Genomic DNA, 24,628 nt, shown 5'->3' with positions numbered 1-24,628 from the left:
AGGCCATATATGACAAACCCACAGCCAACATTGTCCTTAATGGTGAAATACTGAAACCATTTCCACTAAGATCAGGAACAAGATAAGGTTATCCACTCTCACCACTGTTATTCAACATAGTCTTAGAATGTTTAGCCACAGCAGTCAGAGAAGAAAAAGAAATAAAAGGAATCCAAATCGGAAAAGAAGTAAAGCTGTCACTGTTTGCAGATGACATGATACTATACATAGAGAATCCTAAAGATGCTACCAGAAAACTACTAGAGCTAATCAGTGAATTTGGTAAAGTTGCAGGATACAAAAGTAATGCACAGAAGTCTCTTGCATTCCTGTACACTAATGATGAAAACTCTGAAAGTGAAATTAAGAAAACACTCCCATTTACCATTGCAACAAAAATTATAAAATATCTAGGAATAAACTCACCTAAGGAGACAAAAGACCTGTATGCAGAAAATTATAAGACACTGATGAAAGAAATTAAAGATGATACAAATAAATGGAGCGATATACCATGTTCTTGGATTGGAAGAATCAACATGGTGAAAATGACTCTACCACCCCAGGCAATCTACAGATTCGATGCAATCCCTATCAAGCTACCACTGACATTTTTCACAGAACTAGAACAAAAAATTTCATAATTTGTATGGAAACAGAAAAGACCCTGAATAGCCAAAGCATTCTTTTTTTTTTTTTTAAAGGGCTTCAAATGCTTGGCTTATTTATTTATTTATTTATTTATGGCTGTGTTGGGTCTTCATTTCTGTACAAGGGCTTTCTCTAGTTGTGGCAAGTGGGGGCCTCTCACTATCATGGCCTCTGTTGCTGCAGAGCACAGGCTCCAGACACGCAGGCTCATTAGTTTGGCTCACAGGCCTAGTTGCTCCGCGACACGTGGGATCTTCCCAGAACAGGGCTTGAACCCGTGTCCCCTTCATTAGCAGGCAGATTCTCAACCACTGTGCCACAAGGGAATCCCCAAAGCATTCTTGAGAAAGAAAATCAGGTTCCCTGACTTCAGAGTATACTCCAAAGCTACAGTAATCAAGACAGTATGGTATTGGCAGAAAAACAGCAATATAGATCAATGGAACAGGATAGAAAGCCCCGAGATAAACTCACGCACATATGGCCAGCTTATCTTTGATAAAGGAGGCAAGAATCCATAGTGGAGAAAAGACAGCCTCTTCAATAAGTGGTGCTGGGAAAACTGGACAGCTACATGTAAAAGAATGAAATTAGAACACTCCCTAACACCATACACAAAAATAAACTCAAAATGGATTAAAGACCTAAATGTAAGGCCAGAAACTATCAAACTCTTAGAGGAAAACATAGGCAGAACACTCTATGACATAAATCACAGCAAGATCCTTTTTGACCCACCTCCTAGAGAAATGGAAATAAAAACAAAAATAAACAAATGGGACCTAATGAAACTTCAAAGCTTTTGCACAGCAATGGAAACCATAAACAAGACAAAAAGACAACCCTCAGAGTGGGAGAAAATATTTGCAAATGAAGCAACCAAGAAAGGATTAATCTCTAAAATATAGAAGCAGCTCATGCAGATCAATATCAAAAAGCAAACAACCCAATCCAAAAATAGGCAGAAGACCTAAATAGATATTTCTCCAAAGAAGATACACAGATTGCCAACAAACATATGAAATAATGTCAACATCATTAATCATTAGAGAAATGCAAATCAAAACTACAATGAGATATCCTCTCACACTGGTCACAATGGCCGTCATCAAAAAATCTATCTACAACAATAAGTGCTGGAGAGGATGTGGAGAAAAGGGAACCCTCTTGCACTGTTAGTGGGAATGGTACAGCCACTATAGAGAACAGTTTGGAGCTTCCTTAAAAAACTAAAAATAGCTCTACCATACGACCCAGCAATATCACTACTGGGCATATACCCTGAGAAAACCATAATTCTAAAAGAGTCATGTACCAAAATGTTCATTGCAGCTCTATTTACAATAGCCAGCACATGGAAGCAACCTAAGTGTCCATCAACAGATGAATGGATAAAGAAGCTGTGGCACATATATACAATGGAATATTACTCAGCCATAAAAAGAAACGAAATTGAGTTATTTGTAGTGAGGTGGATGGACCTAAAGTCTGTCATACAGAGTGAAGTAAGTCAGAAAGAGAAAAACAAATACTGTATGCTAACACATATATATGGAACCAAAAAAAAAAAAAAGAAAGAAAAGGTTGTGAAGAACCTAGTGACAAGACAGGAATAAAGACACAGACCTACTAGAGAATGGACTTGAGGATACGGGGAGGGGGAAGGAAATACTGGGACAAAGGGAGAGAGTGGCATGGACATATATACACTACGAAACGTAAAATAGATAGCTAGTGAGAAGCAGCTGAATAGCACAGGGAGATCAGCTCGGTGTTTTGAGACCACCTAGAGGGGTGGGATAAGGAGGGTGGGAGGGAGGGAGACGCAAGAGGGAAGACATATGGGGACATATGTATATGTATAACTGTTTCACTTTGTTATAAAGCAGAAACTAACACACCATTGCAAAGCAATTATACTGCAATAAAGATGTTTAAAAAAATTTTTAAAAAGAATCAATTACTTTTGAAAAAGGTTTGATTATCATACAGCTACCTTTATTAGTAGGCATTGCATAAAAATTGATTTTCAGCATTTCTTAATTGGACCATCTCCAGTAGAAATTGCAAAGACGTCACTTGACTTAAGAATATAGCCTGGTGTTCCATTCCTAAAGGCGCTATTATGCTAACAATAAATCTGAACAAGACTGTAGGCAGAGTGTGGGTTGTGATGTACTCAATATTCATCACACTCTGACCCAAAGGAATATCCATTATGTGCTTCTGGGATCCTTGAGTAAAGCAGGTTTATTACACCTGCCAATTTTCATGGATTTGCTGTGTGAAACATCATCTTCTTTGAAGAAATCTTGGTCACAGTGCATATTTCCATTCTTGTGGCTTTCTTTGTCAGCTAGTTCAATTACTCTGGTTCTCAGTTCAATAGAAACTATGTTTGAAATAGAGTAAAATTCAAGCCGTCATACATACTTTTCAATGTCCCCTTATCACAGACCCCTGATTGTGAGTATTTAGAAGAAGGTACATTTTCTCCAGATTCATGTTAAGGCTACTCCATTTGTAAAATGGCATGCTGTGCAAAAACACTGACAAAACAGTTTTTTTTTTTTTCTTCATTGGTATAATCCCTAGAAACAAATTGATTCAAGTTTTAAGAATCATTTACTCTGGGAGTAGTTTTGAAAATAATATAACTACATTTATCGGTAGATATTACATAAAAATAGTGGCAGGAACAACATCTTATAATTTTAGTCTCAGTTTGTTCCTCAAGAGTAATTAATACAGTGAGAGAAAGTGGCTCATTAGGCCCTGATGACATAATACAATAGTTACATGCCTACAGGAGGCCTTTAATCCTGCTTTGCCAATAAATGTGACTAGCTTCCTGTTCACGTCCTTGAATTATTCAGTTTCTCTCTGGAAAAACTGAGTCTCACACTGCATAAGCAGTACTTCTTCAGGACTAACCAAAGAGATGTTCAGTCATAGTTTTACAAGATATGGACAAAAGTGTTTGGCCATAGGAAAAGAAATACAAATGGCACACAAATGAGCCACATACATTTATGAACCAAATGTGTTGTTTAAAAAAACTACCATTTAAGCTGTAATATTTTCTTAAAGTAACAAAGTTAAAAGAGAATTTATTAGGCAGAAATTCTTAAGATGATATTATTAAATCCCTTATAACTAGTGATGTTTGCTATTTCCTATTAGGTTTGAGTCTAAAATACCAGCCATTTGACCTTCATTGACACTACTCTTAAGGACAGCAGAGTTTTTATGAGGTTCTGGGTTTAAACTTGTGCCATCTCTAAGCCTGGATAACTCATAACATATATAGCACAAGATTTAGCTGATTATTTTACCTTACTATTCAAGTATTTAGTATTTTAAAAAATATCAAATTTTTAAAGATTTGGACTTAAATTGTGAAATCTGTCTATAATTTATCAAATTTTATATGAAAATCATAGTGAGATGAAAGACTTAAATGAATAATAACATATAGTACATTCTGAGCCTTTTTTTCACCATTGGAAAGTTTAACCCTTAACCACATCGGTAAACCTTGGGTTTCCTACGCATTTGACATTCTAACATCAACAAAATCTGATCCTACATGATTTTTTAGCTTCTGCTATACCCTACAGATTTGTTCCAGCCACTTCATTTACTATTTATTTAAGCATAAAATATTTTTTCATGAAAACTTCCCGTACTTCATGAAAACTTTCTTGGCTACAAGAAAAGAAAACAGAGTTGTAGGTTTTCCTCCATTGATCAATGTGGTCTCCAATTACTCCATTAATGTTATGTTTTTTCCAACCCTGAGACATAGATGGTTCAGTAATTTGGGGACTGAAAATCAACCTTCTGAGTCTATATTAAACCTCTTGATGCTTTTTATCCTTCCAGGAAATATTGTGCCTTTTCTCCATTCCTTTATTTTCTCTATTCCTCATTCCCAGCAGGGAGTAGATATCTATCTCAAGTGGAATTCTATTTCTAATCTAACTCCTTCACTAATGTTCACTAACATACGTTAAAAACAATTTTTAATCTGTATTAGACAAGATTCTTTCCATCACAAGGGACAGAATTTCAATAGAAATTAGCCTAAAATAGGAAAAGGGCACCTTATTGGTTTATATTGCTTAAAGTTCAAAAGATAAAGTTAAGAAATTGTGCCTTTCTTCCCTTGGATTGTTCTGCCTCTGTGTGAATTTCATTTCCAGGCCAACTCTTCCTTCATAGCAGTCCTTGGTGCATCTTTATACTAACTAGAACAGCACAGATGCAATGTCTTTCTGTCATTTTAATTTAGCAAAAGCCCAGGGATTTGTTTGGATATAATATATCCTGAACCAAATAGTATGGTGAGGGAGGATGGAATATGCCAGTTGGCTGATCATGAGGTTATACCAATCTCATTCAAACTACAAAGACTGATAGGAAAGATTGGTTTCCCAATAAAAATCAAATATTCTTTATCAGAGGAAGCAGAAATGGATTGAGGGTTGACAAAAACACCAGATGTCCTCTTAGAACATTTCCATGTTATATGCTCCCTACTATGTTTTTCAAATAGCAAGTTGTACTTTCTCTATTGCAATTGTTGACTTACTTGCTTGTTTCCATTTTTAGGCTGAAGAGGACAGGAACCATGGCCCTCTTATTGGTGAAGGTCAATATCTAGCTCAGTGCCCGGCACATCTAAGGTACTAAAACTATCTGTTGAATTGAATGGAATTGCTTTATTTAATTAATTTGATAAATATCTACAAACCATATGCTAGGCAATGGAGAAACAGCAGAGAATAAAACAGATGGAAATCTCTGCTATCCTGAAATTTACTTTCAAATAGGACATAGTTCGAAACTTTCAAATGTTACTAGAGTTTCATCTCTAAAATTCTATGATAATAACATAACATAGGGGCAATCGTACAGGGATACACCGGAACAATTATTCCTCAGAGGAAATTATATGGCTAAACCTTTTCTACTTGATGATAATCCAAATAGGACCAATGCATTGGATCTAATTCATTCATTCGTTAATTCAACAAGTATTTACAGAATCCCTACCAAGTGCCAGGAAGATAGAGTCCCAGCTCTCCTGGAACTTAATGGTTAGTGAGGAAAAAACACGTTGCATTAGTTTCCTATGGCTTCTCTAAAAATTACAACTTGGTGGCTTAGAAAAACACGCATTTATTTTCTCACAGTTCTGGAAGTCCCAAGTCCAAAATGGGTTTCACAGGGTGGAAACCAATGTATCCACAGGGCCATACTCCCTCCAAAAGAGAAAACATCTGTTTCCTTGCCTTTTCCAGCTTCTAGAGCTTCATTTCTCTCATTTCTTGGCTTATGGTCCCTTCCTATATACTTAAGGTCAGCAGCATAGCATCTTCAAATCTCTCTCTCCTCTTTTATCACATTGCCTTCTTCTCTGTGACAAATCCCCCTTTGCCACCTTCTTACAAGGGCGTTTGTGATTTCCCACTCAGTTATTCCAGGATAAACTATCCATCTCAATATCTTTAACTTAGTCACATCTGCAAAATCCATTTTGCTACTTAATGTAAAAGTCACAAGATCCAGACATTAGGTCCTAGATATCCTTGGGGGCAGTTATTTAGCCTACCACACACATTAATGAAATAATTAAAAAGTATATAATTAGTGGGCTTCCCTGGTGGTGCAGTGGTTGAGAGTCCGCCTGCCGATGCAGGGGACACGGGTTTGTGCCCCGGTCCGGGAGGATCCCACATGCCGCGGAGCAACTGGGCCCGTGAGCCATGGCTGCTGGGCCTGCGTGTCCGGAGCCTGTGCTCCGCAACGGGAGAGGCCACAGCAGTTAGAAGTCCGCGTACCGCAAAAAAAAAAAAAAAAAAAAAAAGAGTATACAATTAGCAATCATGTTTCTTAATTAAATGGTTTTCTCATAATATTATAAAAATATTAAAATAGAACAATAGAACTTTTAAATACCCATAACTTCAAAAATGTTCCAGAACTATAAAGTGTGTCTTGGTAGATTATGGTTCATGGTAAAAGCCTAAAGGCCAATGTTCATAGTAAAGGAGTTAGATGAAGTAAAGTTAATTTAAAAAAAAAAAAAAAAGAAGAACAGGAGAAGAGATTGGGGGCAAAATTTTAAATTTTAATTTAGAGCGTGGAGAGATTTAAAATGTCAACATTTTGAAAAGACTGTAACCGTAAAAATAGGAAGGAAAAAGCACATAATTGTGAAAGATTTGCTGGCCTTTCAGAATGAATCAAAGGCAAGTTTTAGAAAAACAAAGAAGATATTACATATACACATAGAAAGAGTAGTATATCATTAGAGAATCTAATTTTCTAAACTAGCATAGTATCTGCAAGTAGGGAGACACACCATGAAATTTCTAAAAAAACCAAGCAGATTTAAAGCAATACTCTCTTGTGTATATCATTATCAGCATCCTTACCTCTGGGGCAATGATTAGCTCAGATTATTTTATTTAAATAGCTATGGCTTACAAAAAAAGATCCAATCTGTTCTTTCACAAGAAAATTGTACACCAAGGATATATGATTATTTTTCCCTTTAGGATAAAGCAAAAAGACATGTTGAATCACATACGGTTTCAATAAATAAAAGTTAACAGAAGAACTGGAGGATTTTTCAGATCTGATATGTGCTCTGAAAATAATAATTTATTTTTTTAACCATAAAAGTTCTTCTAGAGATACTGTGTTGATTCAATATAGATATTTAAAGGGCAAAATGTTAATGTTAAATTTTGACGGGAAGCTGAAACTTGAGGGTAGAAATATAATTTGTATTCACTTATGTATAATTTGGGGGCACCTTGATGCAGCTTTTTTTTATCTATTACAAAAAAAATATTGTTATTTAACTCTGATTCTTTGTTACAGAGAGTTAGAAGTGACATGAATCAAAATAATGTTATAACTTTGAATAAACATGATACGGCTGTAGCACTTCTAGCCACTAGATTCTCTAGTAGTAAAAATACTTTTATTTAAATGGTTATCTGATTCTAATAGTTGTTTCCTGCATATTTTAGCCTTCTCATAGCTTTTAAGATTAGAAATCTTTCCACTTCTTAGAATTGTCATTAAATATTTGTCTCTTACAATTACTGTTTCTGGCTTGTAAGTTACTATGTTTGTTCCTGTGTTTCTCCCAATATATTAGGGCTTTGTCATGAACATTGGAAACTTCAATAGTATCCACTACCACCGTTGATGGGAAGCAGTATGTTGTAATACAAGAGCTGCTCTGGCAATCAAATGACCCGGACAACATCCATACTCTGTGGCAACTCACATAGGTAAGCTTGAAAATTCAGAACACAATTCTGTGTTCTTAATAGACTATGGTTGATTATGTACAAATACATCTAATAGTATCTCCTTTACTGTTTCCATGCCCCTTTACAGTGTAACTTTGTGGCTTTTCTATCAAGTATATTTTCATATCTCTTGAATTTGGACTGACTGTGTGACTTGGAATTGTTAAAAGAATGCAGCAGAAATGACATTGTGTCAGTTAACAAGCCTTGACATTAAAAAAACTTGCATACTTCTGATTTCTCTTGGAACTCTGAGCAGGCACTATGTGAAGGAGGCCAGACTCACAAAGGATGAAAGAACCCTTGGCCCAGGGCAGAGACAGTCCAGTGGTCTCAGCTGAGAATATCCTAGACTAGCCAGATCCCAGATGACCCAGTAGCTAACCACAGATGTAAAGTACTCAGGCAAAATCAAAAGAATAGCTCAGTTGATTCCATTTAAAATTGCAAACCTATAGACTTAACTAAATATATGGTAATTTGTTATTTTAATCCATTCAGATGTGGGATGGTTTATTACATGGCAAAAGCTAACTGATACACAGACTTAATATATTTTAGTTGAGTGAATGGTTATATCATTGAAATGGAAAGAAAAATATTTCTAAAGTTATTCTACTTCTGATGTGAAATTCTATATTACTTTTTCTTCTATACCAATATAGCTTTTTTTTTATCCATACCAAATTCTAAATTTGAGGGGAAATATACATTTCTATTTTAATTTTTAAAGACCACTCTAAAGGAAATAAAAAAGAAATATTCTTCATTATTTATTGATAAGAAAATTACTTAATCACATTTTTTACTATAAAAATTTCATGTGACAATTTATAATTGAAATCATCTTAGTTCTGTTTAAAAATGGCACTTGATTTATTTTTTAAGGATTAAACTCTCTATATTAGCCATAGAGATTACCTTCAAAATTTTATCATTTTAGTCATTTAACTAACATAAGTATTTTGTATTTGAAAATTGCTTCCCCTGCAGAAAAAAATAAAATGCCAATAGATTATCAAACAAAACTCATAATAATAGAACACTTTACCTGCATAAATATTTATGAATGTCAGCAGAATTACCAATTTCCAAAGCAACCTCATTTCCACTTTCCGAGGTCAAAATTTCTCCCATACAATCAGCCGGAAAGGAAATGTCTATCTTCCAGTCTGAAAGAAAAATAAAATTGTCATGAAATGACAAATATACAAACATGCATATAGTAAAGTATGTATGAATTGTTGCGTATTCATTCAAGTTGATATTAAAATATTAACCTAAATAAAGCAACCTAAAGGTCTACTTTATATATATATGTGTAGTTTGTAAATTTCCATAATTTCAGTTCATATTTCCATAATTTCAATTCATACCTTAGAAATACATGTCATTTGCTGTAGTAGTTTATGGCTGGAGTACAATTCAATTGAATGTATTCTATGTGGATTAAAACTTTCATGAGTATAATTTTATTTTATTTTATTTATTTATTTATTTTTTTAACATCTTTATTGGGGTATAATTGCTTTACAATGGTGTGTTAGTTTCTGCTTTATAACAAAGTGAATCAGTTATACATATACATATGTTCCCATATGTCTTCCCTCTTGCGTCTCCCTCCCTCCCACCCTCCCTATCCCACCCCTCCAGGCTGTCACAAAGCACCGAGCCAATATCCCTGTGCCATGCGGCTGCTTCCCACTAGCTATCTACCTTATTACGTTTGTTATTGTGTATATGTCCATGACTCTCTCTCGCCCTGTCACAGCTCACCCTTCCCCCTCCCCATATCCTCAAGTCCGTTCTCCAGTAGGTCTGCGTGTTTATTCCTGTCTTACCCCTAGGTTCTTCATGACATTTTTTTTTTCTTAAATTCCATATATATGTGTTAGCATACAGTATTTGTCTTTTTCTTTCTGACTTACTTCACTCTGTATGTCAGACTCTAGGTCTATCCACCTCATTACAAATAGCTCAATTTCGTTTCTTTTTATGGCTGAGTAATATTCCATTGTATATATGTGCCACATCTTCTTTATCCATTCATCCTATGATGGGCACTTAGGTTGTTTCCATCTCCGGGCTATTGTAAATAGAGCTGCAATGAACATTTTGGTACATGACTCTTTTAGAATTACGGTTTTCTCAGGGTATATACCCAGTAGTGGGATTGCTGGGTCATATGGTAGTTCTATTTGTAGTTTTTTAAGGAACCTCCATACTGTTCTCCATAGTGGCTGAACCAATTCACATTCCCACCAGCAGTGCAAGAGTGTTCCCTTTTCTCCACACCCTCTCCAGCATTTATTGTTTCTAGATTTTTTGATGATGGCCATTCTGACTGGTGTGAGGTGCTGTCTCATTGTTGTTTTGATTTGCATTTCTCTAATGATTAATGATGTTGAGCATTCTTTCATGTGTTTGTTGGCATTCTGTATATCTTCTTTGGAGAAATGTCTATTTAGGTCTTCTGCCGATTTTTGGATTGGGTTGTTTGTTTTTTTGTTATTGAGCTGCATGAGCTGCTTGTAAATTTTGGAGATTAATCCTTTGTCAGTTGCTTTATTTGCAAATATTTTCTCCCATTCTTAGGGTTGTCTTTTGGTCTTGTTTATGGTTTCCATTGCTGTGCAAAAGCTTTGAAGTTTCATTAGGTCCCATTTGTTTATTTTTGTTTTTATTTCCATTACTCTAGGAGGTGGGTCAAAAAGGATCTTGCTGTGATTTATGTCATAGAGTGTTCTGCCTATGTTTTCCTCTAAGAGTTTGATAGTTTCTGGCCTTACATTTAGGTCTTTAATCCATTTTGAGCTTATTTTTGTGTATGGTGTTAGGGAGTGATCTAATCTCATACTTTTACATGTACCTGTCCAGTTTTCCCAGCACCGCTTATTGAAGAGGCTGTCCTTTCTCCACTGTACATTCCTGCTACCTTTATCAAAGATAAGGTGTCCATATGTGCATGGGTTTATCTCTGGGCTTTCTATCCTGTTCCATTGATCTATCTTTCTGTTTTTGTGCCAGTACCATACTGTCTTGATTACTGTAGCTTTGTAGTATAGTCTGAAGTCAGGGAGCCTGATTCCTCCAGCTCCTTTTTTCGTTCTCAAGATTGCTTTGGCTATTCGGGGTCTTTTGTGTTTCCATACAAATTGCGAAATTTTTTGTTTTAGTTCTGTGAAAAATGCCAGTGGTAGTTTGATAGGGATTGCATTGAATCTGTAGATTGCTTTGGGTAGTAGAGTCATTTTCACAATGTTGATTCTTCCCATCCAAGAACATGGTATATCTCTCCATCTATTTGTATCATCTTTAATTTCTTTCATCAGTGTCTTATAATTTTCTGCATACAGGTCTTTTGTCTCCTTAGGTAGGTTTATTCCTAGATATTTTATTCCTTTTGTTGCAGCGGTAAATGGGAGTGTTTTCTTGATTTCACTTTCAGATTTTTCATCATTAGTATATAGGAATGCCAGAGATTTCTGTGCATTAATTTTGTATCCTGCTACTTTACCAAATTCATTGATTAGCTCTAGTAGTTTTCTGGTAGCATCTTTAGGATTCTCTATGTATAGTATCATGTCATCTGCAAACAGTGACAGCTTTACTTCTTCTTGTCCGATTTGGATTCCTTTTATTTCCTTTTCTTCTCTGATTGCTGTGGCTAAAACTTCCAAAACTATGTTGAAAAAGAGTGATGAGAGTGGGCAACCTTGTCTTGTTCCTGATCTTAGTGGAAATGCTTTCAGTTTTTCACCATTGAGGATGATGTTGGCTGTGGGCTTGTCATTTATGGCCTTTATTATGTTGAGGAAAGTTCCCTCTATGCCTACTTTCTGCAGGGTTTTTATCATAAATGGGTGTTGAATTTTGTTGAAAGCTTTCTCTGCATCTATTGAGATGATCATGTGGTTTTTCTCCTTCAGTTTGTTAATATGGTTTATCACATTGACAGATTTGCGTATATTGAAGAATCCTTGCATTCCTGGAATAAACCCCACTTGATCATGGTGTATGATCCTTTTAATGTGCTGGTGGATTCTGTTTGCTAGTATTTTGTTGAGGATTTTTGCATCTATGTTCATCAGTGATATTGGCCTGTAGTTTTCTTTCTTTGTGACATCCTTGTCTGGTTTTGGTATCAAGGTGATGGTGGCCTCGTAGAAGGAATTTGGGAGTGTTCCTCCCTCTGCTATATTTTGGAAGAGTTTGAAAAGGATAGGTGTTAGGTCTTCTCTAAATGTTTGATAGAATTCGCCTGTGAAGCCATCTGGTCCTGGGCTTTTGTTTGTTGGAAGATTTTTAATCACAGTTTCAATTTCAGTGCTTGTGATTGGTCTGTTCATATTTTCTATTTCTTCCTGATTCAGTCTTGGCAGGTTGTGCATTTCTAAGAATTTGTCCATTTCTTCCAAATTCATGAGTATAATTTTATATTTGGTTCTTTTTGAAATGTTATAGAGGTTTAAAAACATGTTAAGTTAACTCCCACAACTCTGTTGGTGACTTTTATTTTTGATTTTACACCATTAGGAATAAGGTAAAATATTACTCTATCTTATATATATTAACAGTGATTTTATACATTTCATGGATATTTAAGTGTTTTTTTTAATCAGTATTATTCTCAATATATTGAGAATATATTCATTGGGAAACATTATTTTCCTATTGTTACTAGAACTAAAATTAATATTGTGGTATAAAATTTCTGCTGGAACTCAATTTCTGGTAGTATTATCTTTCAAGTGTGAGACATACATTTCCCTTGTGATCACATCACAATTTTCTCTAATTTATTTTGACATTTAAACTTTCCAGTGATAAATGAAATCAAGATAAAGTGTTTGTTCAGCCTTTACTCCAAAAGTGAAATCGAGTAAGCAGCTCATAAAGCTCATAATCTCAAAAAAGTATAGAATAAACTCACGTAGGTCACATTTGATAAAATTATTTTATATCAAATGATAGGACCCTTTGGAAACTTTTAACTTAGTGTAAATATATTGTCTTGCAATTTCAAATACCTCTTGGAAGCATGTGGATTTTAAGTGTAAGTCTAGTAAAAAAAATTTCTTTTTGATCATTTTCTGATATATTTTTAAATTGTAAAAATCTTTAATTTCTTTCTGTTACTAGTTACTTCAACTTAAACCCCAAACAGTGACCATATTCAACTTTAAGTCTTTATAAAATCCAAGTTAAATGCTTTCAAATTTAATCTAGGAATAAAAATCAAAAAGAAAATAAACAATATTCAGGTCAATATGCTATGCTGATTTGACAATGTCCTACCAGAAATTCTGTCATATCTTACATCGTCTTTGCATTCTCTTTGACACCACAGGTTCTAAGCTCTTAACCCCTTGTATTTAAGTGAAATTATACACTATATCCATTCATTAATTTATATTTTTTCAAGAAATATTTATTTATTTATATTTATTCTCTGCCAGACATTAGGTACTTTGGTGTTAGTAGTGAATCTGAAACCCTTCATTTCTACCCTTGAGGTCTTGCCATCTTTTAAGAGACACAGACTTCTAAGAAAAACAGCAAAATCAAACACACACACACACACAAATACTGATAAATAGTTAGGTGTGGTAAATATGGTAATACTTTGAAGAAAACAAGTGCAATCTATGAGGTGGGGTTCAAGTAGTATTTTTGAACGGAGGCTTGAAAAATGAGTATGCTTTAGCCAGGCAAAGAGTACATGTACATGAGGTAGGGAGTATAGGAGAGCAGGGATTAAGATAGGTAAGATGTAGAAGGAGACTACTAGCTGTCTAAGCAAAAGGGAGAGAGTGTGACAAGGTCCTGAAGCAGGCCTGAGTTTGCATTTTCAAAGACCTGACAAAGATCCAATTTGCTATTCAGAAGGACAGTGACATGAGACAAGGTTGGAGAAGGACAAAGAGGTTAAACTGTGGGCCATGTTGACGGGTATGGATGTTGTACTTCCACATTATAATGAGGATTTTTAAGCAGGACAGACTGAATTTAATATACATTGTACAAACATTACTGGCTGATGTGGAGAATGGAAGGGGTGGAGTACAAAGTAAAAACTTATAATTACCAATTTATCTGATGGGCATTCATTATTTTTTCCGACCAAACAATTCTTCCCCCTTCTTCTGATAAAAGCTCTGTGGCTTTTTGTTTTTGTCTTTGGTTTTGTTTTTTTAGGAACCATCTCCCTACACACCCTCAGTCCATATAATGAGAGTGAGATTTCTTTCACCTCCTAGCTCCAGGGATGAGGATGTGACCAGGGCTATGTCAATCAGGAATTAATTCCCCTGGCTACAATGTTTTGTAAAAGGATGGGCATGTAGCCTAAGCCAAACCAGTGACAACAAAGCCAAGACATTTGTCAATAATGTTAAGACAGTTAAGTTGTTAAGATATAATCTGTTGATCCAATGTAATTCAAAATTTTGCAAGTCCTGTCTTGACCCAATTTTGAAAGCATGGCTAAAAACTCTCAATTCCCCTTAGCAGATAGTTTCCTGAGTCCCCACCCCAACTTCTTCCCTTATCAGGCCCTGACACTTCTGGGTTATAATGCACACAAAGCCATTTCCAGAGGCCTCCAGTTACCTAACAACCAGGAATGGCCCTTCTTCCTAGGGCTGACAGAATTATTCAAAATACTCAATCTCAAGGATGCCCTCGAAACTTAGCTAACACTACCTCACTTGCTATACATTAGCTGCTCTTATCCTGTCCCTGGGTATACTTCTGTGAATACCCCTTCTCTCATTTGGATCTGTAGGAAAGAAGAGTTTTGCTTCATATATCCCAGTTTCACATATCTGAGTGTTATTATGTTGTGAGAACCTGTAGTCATAGCTGATATCATGACATTATGAAATGCCATGCTTAAAATCTGGAATTCCCAGATGTGAATGAATAAGACAAAATCTTTGCCCTATCCAGTTTGGGTTGTAATTTTTTTTGTCTCTTGCAAACAAAATCATCTGACTAGTGTATTCATTTTTCAGCCTGAATTTATATAAAGTTTTTCTTAAAGACTCCAGTGCAAACTGACATGATATATACCCCTTGAGCCTCGTATTTATCAAAGACTCCATTATATTGCCAGCATTTTTGTACATTATCTTGAAGATAAAGCTGTATGTAATGCTTGCTCCTAATACATGGTATGGTATGTAATGTAGAGCTCATAGGTATTCAGTAAGTAAGTGTCTGGTTTGTATTTGACAACCAACCAATCTAGTATTATCAAGAAAAAGACTAAACTGGGAATCTAGAGACTTTGCTTCTACTACTGTCTTTCTCTTAACCAGCTTATTAATATTGGGTGTTTCATTTATAATCACAATGATTGTCAGCTTCCTCCTATGAAAAAGGATGGGTTTGACCTAGAGATCACCCTTAAATTTCTTCCAGCTCTGATAATCTAAGATTGTTTGATTCAACCAGGTATCTAACTTCATAACACATATTTCCCTTTATCATCTGATTGCTTATCAACATCCTCTAATGAGGGCCAAGTCCAAGAGATATTTTATTTTGCAATGCTCTATAAAGACAGCCTAAATAGCTAATATTTATGCATCAGTTGCCATTTGAAAAAGTTCCATTTGTAAAAGTTTAAATTGCCTGAGGAAGGAGAATACACTGGCTCAATGAGAACAATCTAGATAAGAAGAGTCTGGTTATTTACTCACAGGAAAAAGGGATAGAAATATTCAGTAGCTAAAATTTATGCTGGGCACTGACACGCAAAATAGCCACAGGAATTATATCTAGGTTCCTAGAATCCTAAAGATTGCTTGAGGCAAAATAAAAGAGGCCAGTATATCAACTTAACTTAAAGGAACTTCCCGAAGCTCTAAAAAAGTTTCAAAAATGAATCACCAGCACTTTGTTTTAGATGAGGTTTATAAACCATGCAATCTTTAAATATCATTTTGGCCTGAAGAAGTGGGTGTCTTGGTTCATAATTCAGCTGCTGAGGTTATTGTTCTATTATTACTGGACAAGCTTTCCCCTCCAGACCATATGTGTTTCTTTTCCTCTCATGGAATTTCTCAGTGCAAAAGTAACAATTTCAAACACTTCAACACAAGAGTATGTGTAGGTACACAATCTCTTTCTTGTAATCCCCACCCCCAATTTTCTTTAAATCTCTGAAAGTTGAAATACCCTTGTAAGTTGAGTGGCAAAATTAATTTGGTGGTAAAATCTGTACCAAATTAATGTGAGGTTGTTTAGTCTGTTTCATCTAACTTAGCATGAATATTTAGGTTTTGCTGTTGAACAGAAAGTGTTGGTTGATGACAGAGCTGTTCAGCCCACTGAAGGTATTGTCTAAATACGTGTAAATTTGAACATTGCCTTTCTAAAGACCAAAGTAGGGATCAGCAAACTGAAGTCTTCTGATCAAATTCAGTCTCCTGCCTGTTTTTGTAAGTAAAGTTTCACTGGAACCCAGCATACCTATTTATTTATGTACTGTCTATGGTTGCTTTTGTGCTACAAACGCAGAGTTGAATAGTTGTGCCAGAGACCATATGGCCCTCAAAACTGAAAATATTTACTATCTGGCCCTTTATAACCTTAGGGCTTTGGGAAGTTCTGTTGCTGATCTCTGGTCTAGTATATTCTAAAGTCAAAAAACATTTGGCTGTGAAGATTTCAGGTAAAGGAATGTGGAACTCTATTTCTCTAACCCCATGTATACATACTCAGCAAGAATTGCACGTGTTTAGCAGAAAAAATAAATGGGTCTTGATTTTGAAGTAGCTTCGGACTGTATCGTACCTTAATAGGATATCTTCTTACCACGTGTCCCCAGTCAGCATCTGACCCCCCAGATGGCACAAGAGAGAAGAGTTTAGAGATGATTGCTGTGACTGTGAGTTTGTACCTAAGACTGATTGTTCTTAACCCACACAACACAAACGCTTCCTTCATTTGGTTCAGAATAACCCATTTTTTTTTCAAATAGAAAGCCATCACTCAATCTATTTCTTGGCCATAAAACCATTCGTCAGTCTTTGAATGTGCTACAAATGCTTGTAAACCAGGAATGATTAGGAAGTTAAGTATTGGCTCGGACTTTAGGTAATAGAATAATTCTGGGAGGTTGTTGCCATGTTAAATTGTGGTGGGCCTAGAAGACATGGGAGACAATGAGTGATACCAAAAGAGAGATGGAATGCATCTCTGCTGTTTAGCTTTTACAAAAGTACCTTCCAACTTCTCTTTGCACTGAGAACTAGCAACATTTGCTTAAACACAATGGTGGGTGGATGTGCACGTACAGCTTTGTTAACAAGCCTTTGAAAGGGGCTCATGAAGGATTCTACTTGGTACTCAATAACTACACTTACAAGCTACAGAGAATGCCTAAGATAACCTAACACATCACATTGAATGACAGAAGAAAAACATGGGGAGCTATTCTTGTCTGTCTCAACTTGATGCTCTTTAATATCTGTAGATACATCTATGTGATACCAGTTTGGGTGACAATTTTGTTAATCGGTACATACAGTGTATAAAAATCCTCAGGTAGGGCTTCCCTGGTGGCGCAGTGGTTGAGAGTCTGCCTGCTGATGCAGGGGACGTGGGTTCGTGCCCCGGTCCGGGAGGATCCCCTATGCTGCGGAGCGGCTGGGCCCGTGAGCCGTGGCCGCTGAGCCTGTGCGTCCGGAGCCTGTGCTCCGCAACAGGAGGGGCCATAGCAGTGAGAGGCCCGTGTACAGAAAAAAAAAAAATCCTCAGGTCTATTACATATTGTACCTGTTTCTTGACCTTTTTGCATTATCTGAAATGATTTTCTCACTTTGGTAGTAGGAAAAAGAAGCAACTACTCATTGGCTTTAATGGTCACTATAAATACAGGGTAATATAATGACCAATGGAGGAATATTACTTAAAATATTGCCAGCTTCTCTCTATGTGTATTAACTGTGCTGCTTTAACATGAAAGGAAATCATTGTTGCAAGTGCATTACTCCTAATGGGCTTATTCTTCCTCTACTTATAGCAACATTGCTTTGCCATTGAAGAATTGCATAGCAGAGATTAAGATCCATTTTCAGATGGCATGTTCATCATCAGAACAAATGTGCTCAGCACTAATTGCCCTTTTGTTTTTAATTGACCACTTAATTAACTGCACTAGATAAATTAAAAATCTCAAATCCATTTTCTTCAGGTAGCCCCACTGTTTTATTTCAGTATGATAAAAATCTGTGGCCAGATAGAAGGGAAGATGCTTAATAATTTTACAACAGATTTCCAACCTCAGCATTCATGGAGTTATTTACTATCAAACTAAATCAATAATAAATTAAAAAATGAAATATTTATGATCTGAAAAATCTGATTTAGACTAGGAAACCCCAGCTGCCTTTAAGTCAGGCAAAGTAGCAAGATAAATTATGCCATCACAGTCTTTGTTTTCAGAATATAATGCAATCACTTATGATAATTGTTATGCCAGCTCTCAAAATAGGCAGTCATAATAGATGATAGATTAGCAGAAAGATATAACACAGCGTGTTTAATGCAATCATAGAAGAAACATTCCTTCTTTTCTTCGAGGAGACATGATTACATGTTAAGTTGTTAACAGCATGAAATAAATGCAAATATGTTTGTTATGAAAATAGTTAGAATCATTTCTACACATTTTCTTATTAGCAAAACCAAGCTGTACAACTTAACCTAGTCATCAATAGTCTATCTCATATGGCTTTTGCTTGAGGCAGTGGAGTCTTGCTGAAAGAGACCAACGTGAAGAAATTAGTTTTCTAAGTGATAAGAAATGATCCTTTCAATGAATTTCAGAATTGAAAGAAAGTACAGATCTTCCTCGATTTACAATGGGGTTATGCACCAATAACCCCAATATAAGTTGAAAATATCGTAATTCAACAATGCATTTAATACACCTAACCTACTGAGCGGCATAGCTTAATCTAGCCTACTTTAAACGTGTTCAGAACATTAACATTAGCCTACAGCTGGGCAAAATCATCTAACCCAAAGCCTCTTTTATAGTAAAGCGTTGAATATCTCTTGTAATACGTTGAATATTGTATTGAAAGTGAAAAACAGAATTGTTGTAAGTGTATCAGTTGTTTACCTATGTGATTGGGGGACTGACTGGGAGCCATAGCTGCCCAGCATCATGAGATAGGAGCCTACGGCATATTGCTAACCTGGGAGAAGATCAGGGTTCAAAATTCAAAGTAAAGTTGAATTTGAAACATCATACGTTGGGGTCCATCTGTGTAGAGATAATATTGCTTTCGTAGGGGAGGAAACTGAGGCCTCAAAGGAGTAAATAATTATCCCTATTCAGTTCATGACCTAGAGTGAGACCTGAGGGCAGATCCCTGATAGAGAGTCCTCCCTACTGCATGCCCTTTTTGATCTGTGACACTGGACCTGTCACCTAAGTATAGCTTCAGCCTCTGTGAGCCTATTTTCCCAACTGAAAAATGCAGGTAATTATATCTCATAGAAATGCTGTCGGTATCTCTATTAATCAGACTAAGAGAATCAGGGTGGGTGATAATGTAGTTTGGAGGATTTGTAATGTCAACTCTCATCTCTGAAAACGGTGACAAGAAATATTTGCTGTTCAGGCAAACCTAACTTTATTAGACTTACTACAGAAAGAGAGACTATAAGTTGAAATAGTCTTAGTACTACCTCAGAAGGGCAAGTTATCAATTATATTTATAGGATTTTATGGCCTGAGCTGAGTGACTTTAAGGTTGATCTTGCAAGATGAAGAACTGACTAGAAATAGGCAGAGTTCATGGTGTAATAGCTTTAGATTAATGGGCGCCATGTGGTTAGACTCTTGATGTAGGTCTTGCTGTTGTTCTTGAAATGAAAGTTTTATCCTATAGAAGTGAATACTTCCTAAAGCAAATAACTAAATTACTTTGCTTTCAGTATCATTTAACACAGGGATAGGGAATTATGCCAGTTTCAGCTCTTGGTAATGGGTTGAATAATAAGATGGACAGACTGCAAACCAAGCACCAAAGCAGAAAGGAGTTGGGAAATTTTTCTGTAAGAATCAGATAGGAAATAACTTTCGCTTTTACAGATCATTCGGCCTCTGTTGCCACTACTAAATAGGACTGTTGTAGCAAAAAAGCAGCCATAGACAAGATAGTAACAAATGGGAGTGGCTGTGTTCTAATAAAACTTTATTTACAAAAAAGTGATCAAGGGTAGCATTTAATCCAAGGCCACAATTTGCCAACCCCTGTCTAAAGAATGGCATGGAGAGAAGTTTCTAGTGCAAAGTTATCAGCCCAAGCCTACTGAATATTTGAGTAACCTCTGGAATGACAAGAAGCTGGGAGGGAGAGTGAGTATATCAGATACAAGATATATTCAGAAATATAATTCAGAAATATCTTGATTAAAACAAATGGAGTATAGTCATTTGCCCCATTCTTTTTAATCTAAATATTTCTGAATTTTGCTACTGATATCTATGTTACCTATATGATATATATTATAATGTATATGATATACATATATCATACATAGATAAGTTTAACAGTAAGAAGCAGATTAGTTTTCTTTTCACTCGTTTTGCTTCTTCATGTATTCCAAATTTAAAAAAGGACTAAAGAAAACAAGAATATTTATAGCAAGATCCTACTGAAACAACTATGCATACGAAGCATTTTGTTCGTTTGTTTTGTTTGGGGGAATATAAATAAGCTTATTTGGGAGCAGTATTAGAGCATCAGAGGAAAAAAAATTACTTCTTTATGTGCTTAAGAAAAAGCAGTCAGACTGGGGGAAATTTTTCTTTTTTTCTGCTTTACTAAATTTGTCAAATTAAAGAAAAACAAAGCAAAACAGATTGGTATAGGCCAAAACAATATCTAAATCTAATAAGATGGTATTTAATAAGAGTACATATTAAGTTTTAGGTTTAAAACATTGATCTACTTATTCAGCATAGGAGCAGCATGGGGAAAAGAGACTTTACATAATTTCAAGTTAGAAAAACAAACACAATATGGGGTGATTCTAGGCCAACATTCAATATTTGCTTATCTTTTGACATAGTTGCTGAAAATCAGATGTAACTGAGGTTGCATTAATAAAAGCATAGTGTCCAAAACAAGGGATGTGCTATTTCTACCTTAACGTGCGCTTATGTAACCACATAGGGGGATTGTATTCTCTTCTCAACATCAAGGCTTAAGAGAAATTTTGACAAATTGAAAGCCTCTCCTAGGGAGCAGGGTGAGGATGATGAAGTGGCTGGGAGCTTATGAGGGTCACTGGAAAAAAATGAGTATGCTTAGCCTGGGAAAGAGAGGATTTAGCAGGCAGAGGAGAACCATCTTCAAATATTTGAAGGGCTGTGTTGTGGAAGAAGGATTAGACTTATTATTTGTGTCTCAGGAGAGCAGAACTGGGACCAAAGAGTAGACATTTCAGGGCAGCAAATTTCAGCTTAATATCAGCCCAGAGCATTTTAACAAGTAGAATTGTCCAGCCAGTGGTTAAGTGCACTGGCTTTGAAACCTAGACTTTCTAGGTTTGTATCTCAAAACTTACAGTCACTTAATAGCTTTGTGACTTTAGAGGAAGTAAAATACTGTCTCTGAGCCTTAGTTTTATGATAATGACAATGGAAAAAGTACTATCTACTGCATGGGTTTATATAAGGATTCAGTGCGATTGTGCATACAAAGAGAAAAGTGGTTTCTCCATGAGATACCAAGTTCTTCATGACTAGGCATATAGAAGGAGCAGCTAGATGACAACTTCTCTGGAATATTAAAGAGGGCATTTCTGCACCAAGTAGAAGGTTAAGTTAGATGACCTCTTAAGCCCTTCTAAACTTGTATCTTTTATTTCTATGTAGGAGCAGGAAACTGAAAATCCTCTGCACCAGGGATCATTAGGTGGTGGTCCAAAAGCTGGATTCCCCTAGAAGAACACTTGAAAATTGGGAAACCAGAATAAAAAGGAACATTCTGGCTTCTCTTTAAGTATCTGAAGACTTGGTATCAATGGTTCACATTTCTACATGGTTAAGAAGCCGAATCCAGCCTCTGTACCCCAACACTGAATTAAATCTTGGAGACAGAGTTTTGGGTGAAGTAGAAAAGATAGCTTTCTTGCTTTGCCAGGCAAAAGGGGCCACAGCAGGCTAGTGCCGGCAAAGCTGTGTGTCCCCACTTGGAGAGGGTAGTGAGAAGTTCTATAGTAATGGTTCAAAGAGGGTGTGATCAGCTCATGGGCGTTCTTCTGACTGGTTGGTGGTGAGGTAAGCGGGAGTCAGCATCATCAACCTTCTGGTTCCAACTGGTCTGGGGTCTACATGCTTGTGGGCAGCATACCTTCGTTAACTGTTAACTTCACTCACCTGATGGGGGTTTCAGTATCTACAAAACAGCTTAAAGATATTGTTGTGTGTATCCCTTGATGGGGAACAGGACCTTGCCCCAAGGTGGCACTACTGTTTGTTTCTCCCCTGTCTCATATCCCCTCCCTTCCCTAATAACAGCTACTTGAACCTGCCTGTTGGAACTCAGGGAAGGTCATGAGGCTGAATAAAGCCTATTTCTTATAATCAAAGAATTGGGGGACACAGAAAGCTTTTTGTGCATAGGAGCCTCACAGGGCCCTGCTTGGTATCAGTAACAACACCTTTAAAAGGCATTAACAGCAAGCATCAGCAGTGCTTGGCCCTTTAATATCATTTGCCTCAGTTTAGACAATAGACCCAGTTCGTCTAAGATGCAGCCCACCTTAGTCTCATGTCACCTGCCTGATCTCTGAAGGCGGTGTATTGCCACTTCTGTCCTACATTAGCTAGGTGAGATAGCTGGAAGCAGTCCTTCTGAACTGCAGTCCTTTTGGACAGGATAGAAAAATAGGAGGAGGAAGAGAATGAATGGGATACCAGCAGGCTGTCTGAAAGGGAAGATTAACAACAAAAGTATTAATAATGTTAGTTTTTGAATTCTGACCAGTTACCAGGCTCTATGTCAAGGACTGTATGTACATTGTCTCATTTAATCTTTACAGCAGTCCTATAAGGTGTGTAAAATGATTGCCTTCCTTTAATGGGTGAGGATATTAAAGCTTGGAGGGGTAAATATTTGTACAAAGGTGTGCCCAGCTAATAAATGGCAGAAAAGTTTCTCATCTGTTCCAATCCTGAACCTTTGCTTTCCTCCGCAATGGCCAATCTTACAAACTTTACAATTTTGCCTAAAGCCAGTCCTGGGAGATTCAGTTCTAATTTCTGAGCAAACATATTTCTGATAGGAAAGATCTCTTCCTATCAGAGTTGCAAAGGGAAGATTCCTCCTTCATTGTGAATAACCTGAACTGTTATTAATCTATATGGCACAATGCAAGGTTTCCCACAGTGTGCTTTTTGGACTTAAAAAAAAGTAGCATGTAGTCAAATACTATGCAAAATGCAAGGTTAAATAAGGTGAACAAGTTATTTCCTGCAGGATTTCTCAGTGTCTCTACTCTTCTAATGCACATTATAGAATCTGAGGAGAAGGGTACGTACTGTTTCTTAGACTTCCGTGATCCTGGGACTCTGTTTTCTTCAGTGTTTACCCTAGAATGAATGAATGCTCCATAGAACACAAACCTAACAGAGAGAAAAGAGCCCTGGACCAGAAATGCGATGGTATCAAAGTCCCAACTCTGCCAACAGCTAGCTATGTGATCTAAGTCTTGTAACCTCTGTCCTTATGTTGGGACAGTAATATCTGTCCTACTGACTGCTCCAAATTTTTATAGGGATCAACTAAAAGAGGATTTAAAAGAGCTCTCTAAATTGAAAAAAGCCCAAGATATGCATAAGGGATTAAATGACTAATGTTTCTGTCTCCTACATAACTGATCAGGGAAATGGGCTAGATTTTAATCACTTTCACGCCAATCAGCGATTTTCTGACCACACATAATGTTGTATCTTTTTAAAATGCATGAATGTGTGAATTTTCTGATCTACCTGGAAAGAATTATCAAAATATTATCTATATATTCATATTGTCATGAATACATTAAAGCTATGCAATTGTAAGCTCTCTGCTGAGAAAGAACACACTTTCTTCCAAGGCTATCTATTAAGGAAGGAAAGAGGAAAGAAATAGTGAGTACTCATAGCAGGATGTACACTGATTCCATTCTCTTCCCTTTGGCTAAGGTTCATGGTCCCCAGCCCCTGGACAATTGGACCTTTTGCCTTCTCTTCCATCAACCTGTCCCCTGATATGTGCTCCTGTTGGCAATCCTGACCTCACAGAAATAGGAGTCATCTCCGGAGGAAAATGCAGTTGCCTGTCAACACTGTCGCTGTAAAACTGGGAAATTCCTCTGCTATTGAGAAGCTAGAATTTCTAAAATAAGAAAAATAAAAAGGAGAGAGAGAAAAAAATAACTCATTTGGCAACAGGGAATGGCATTGAACCTTGGTCTCTTAAGTGCCCCATTCCTTGGCTTTTTGAAGTTGCAGAAATGCGGATCAGGCTTTCTGTTGAGTGTGTTATTCTCGCTAAATACATGGTCCCCGAGAGGAAAGATGCTGTGGCCTGGGGCACAGGGGACAGACCTCATTCCCCAGCCCTTTG

The 24,628-nt window shown here is 36.5% G+C and overlaps 1 protein-coding gene across 3 annotated transcripts in view; it reads right to left on the bottom strand.

Annotated features, from left to right (window-relative positions):
- CNTN6 (contactin 6) overlaps positions 1 to 24,628 on the bottom strand; it is a 293,875-nt gene that overhangs the window by 223,435 nt on the left and 45,812 nt on the right. Inside the window, exon 5 of one of the 3 annotated variants that reach the window (XM_029243100.1) lies at positions 9,037 to 9,157. The exons of the other annotated variants lie outside the window; for them this stretch is intronic. Within the exon in view, the coding sequence (XP_029098933.1) occupies positions 9,037 to 9,091 (55 nt within the window). The 5' untranslated portion in view covers positions 9,092 to 9,157. The remainder of the gene's footprint in view (positions 1 to 9,036; positions 9,158 to 24,628) is intronic. 3 annotated transcript variants of the gene reach the window in all.

This window comes from Monodon monoceros, unplaced genomic scaffold (assembly GCF_005190385.1).
Source record: "Monodon monoceros isolate NGI ecotype Baffin Bay Population unplaced genomic scaffold, NGI_Narwhal_1 Super_Scaffold_3, whole genome shotgun sequence".
NCBI classification, from domain to species: Eukaryota; Metazoa; Chordata; class Mammalia; order Artiodactyla; family Monodontidae; genus Monodon; species Monodon monoceros.
This window is presented reverse-complemented; position numbering and strand designations above follow the sequence as displayed.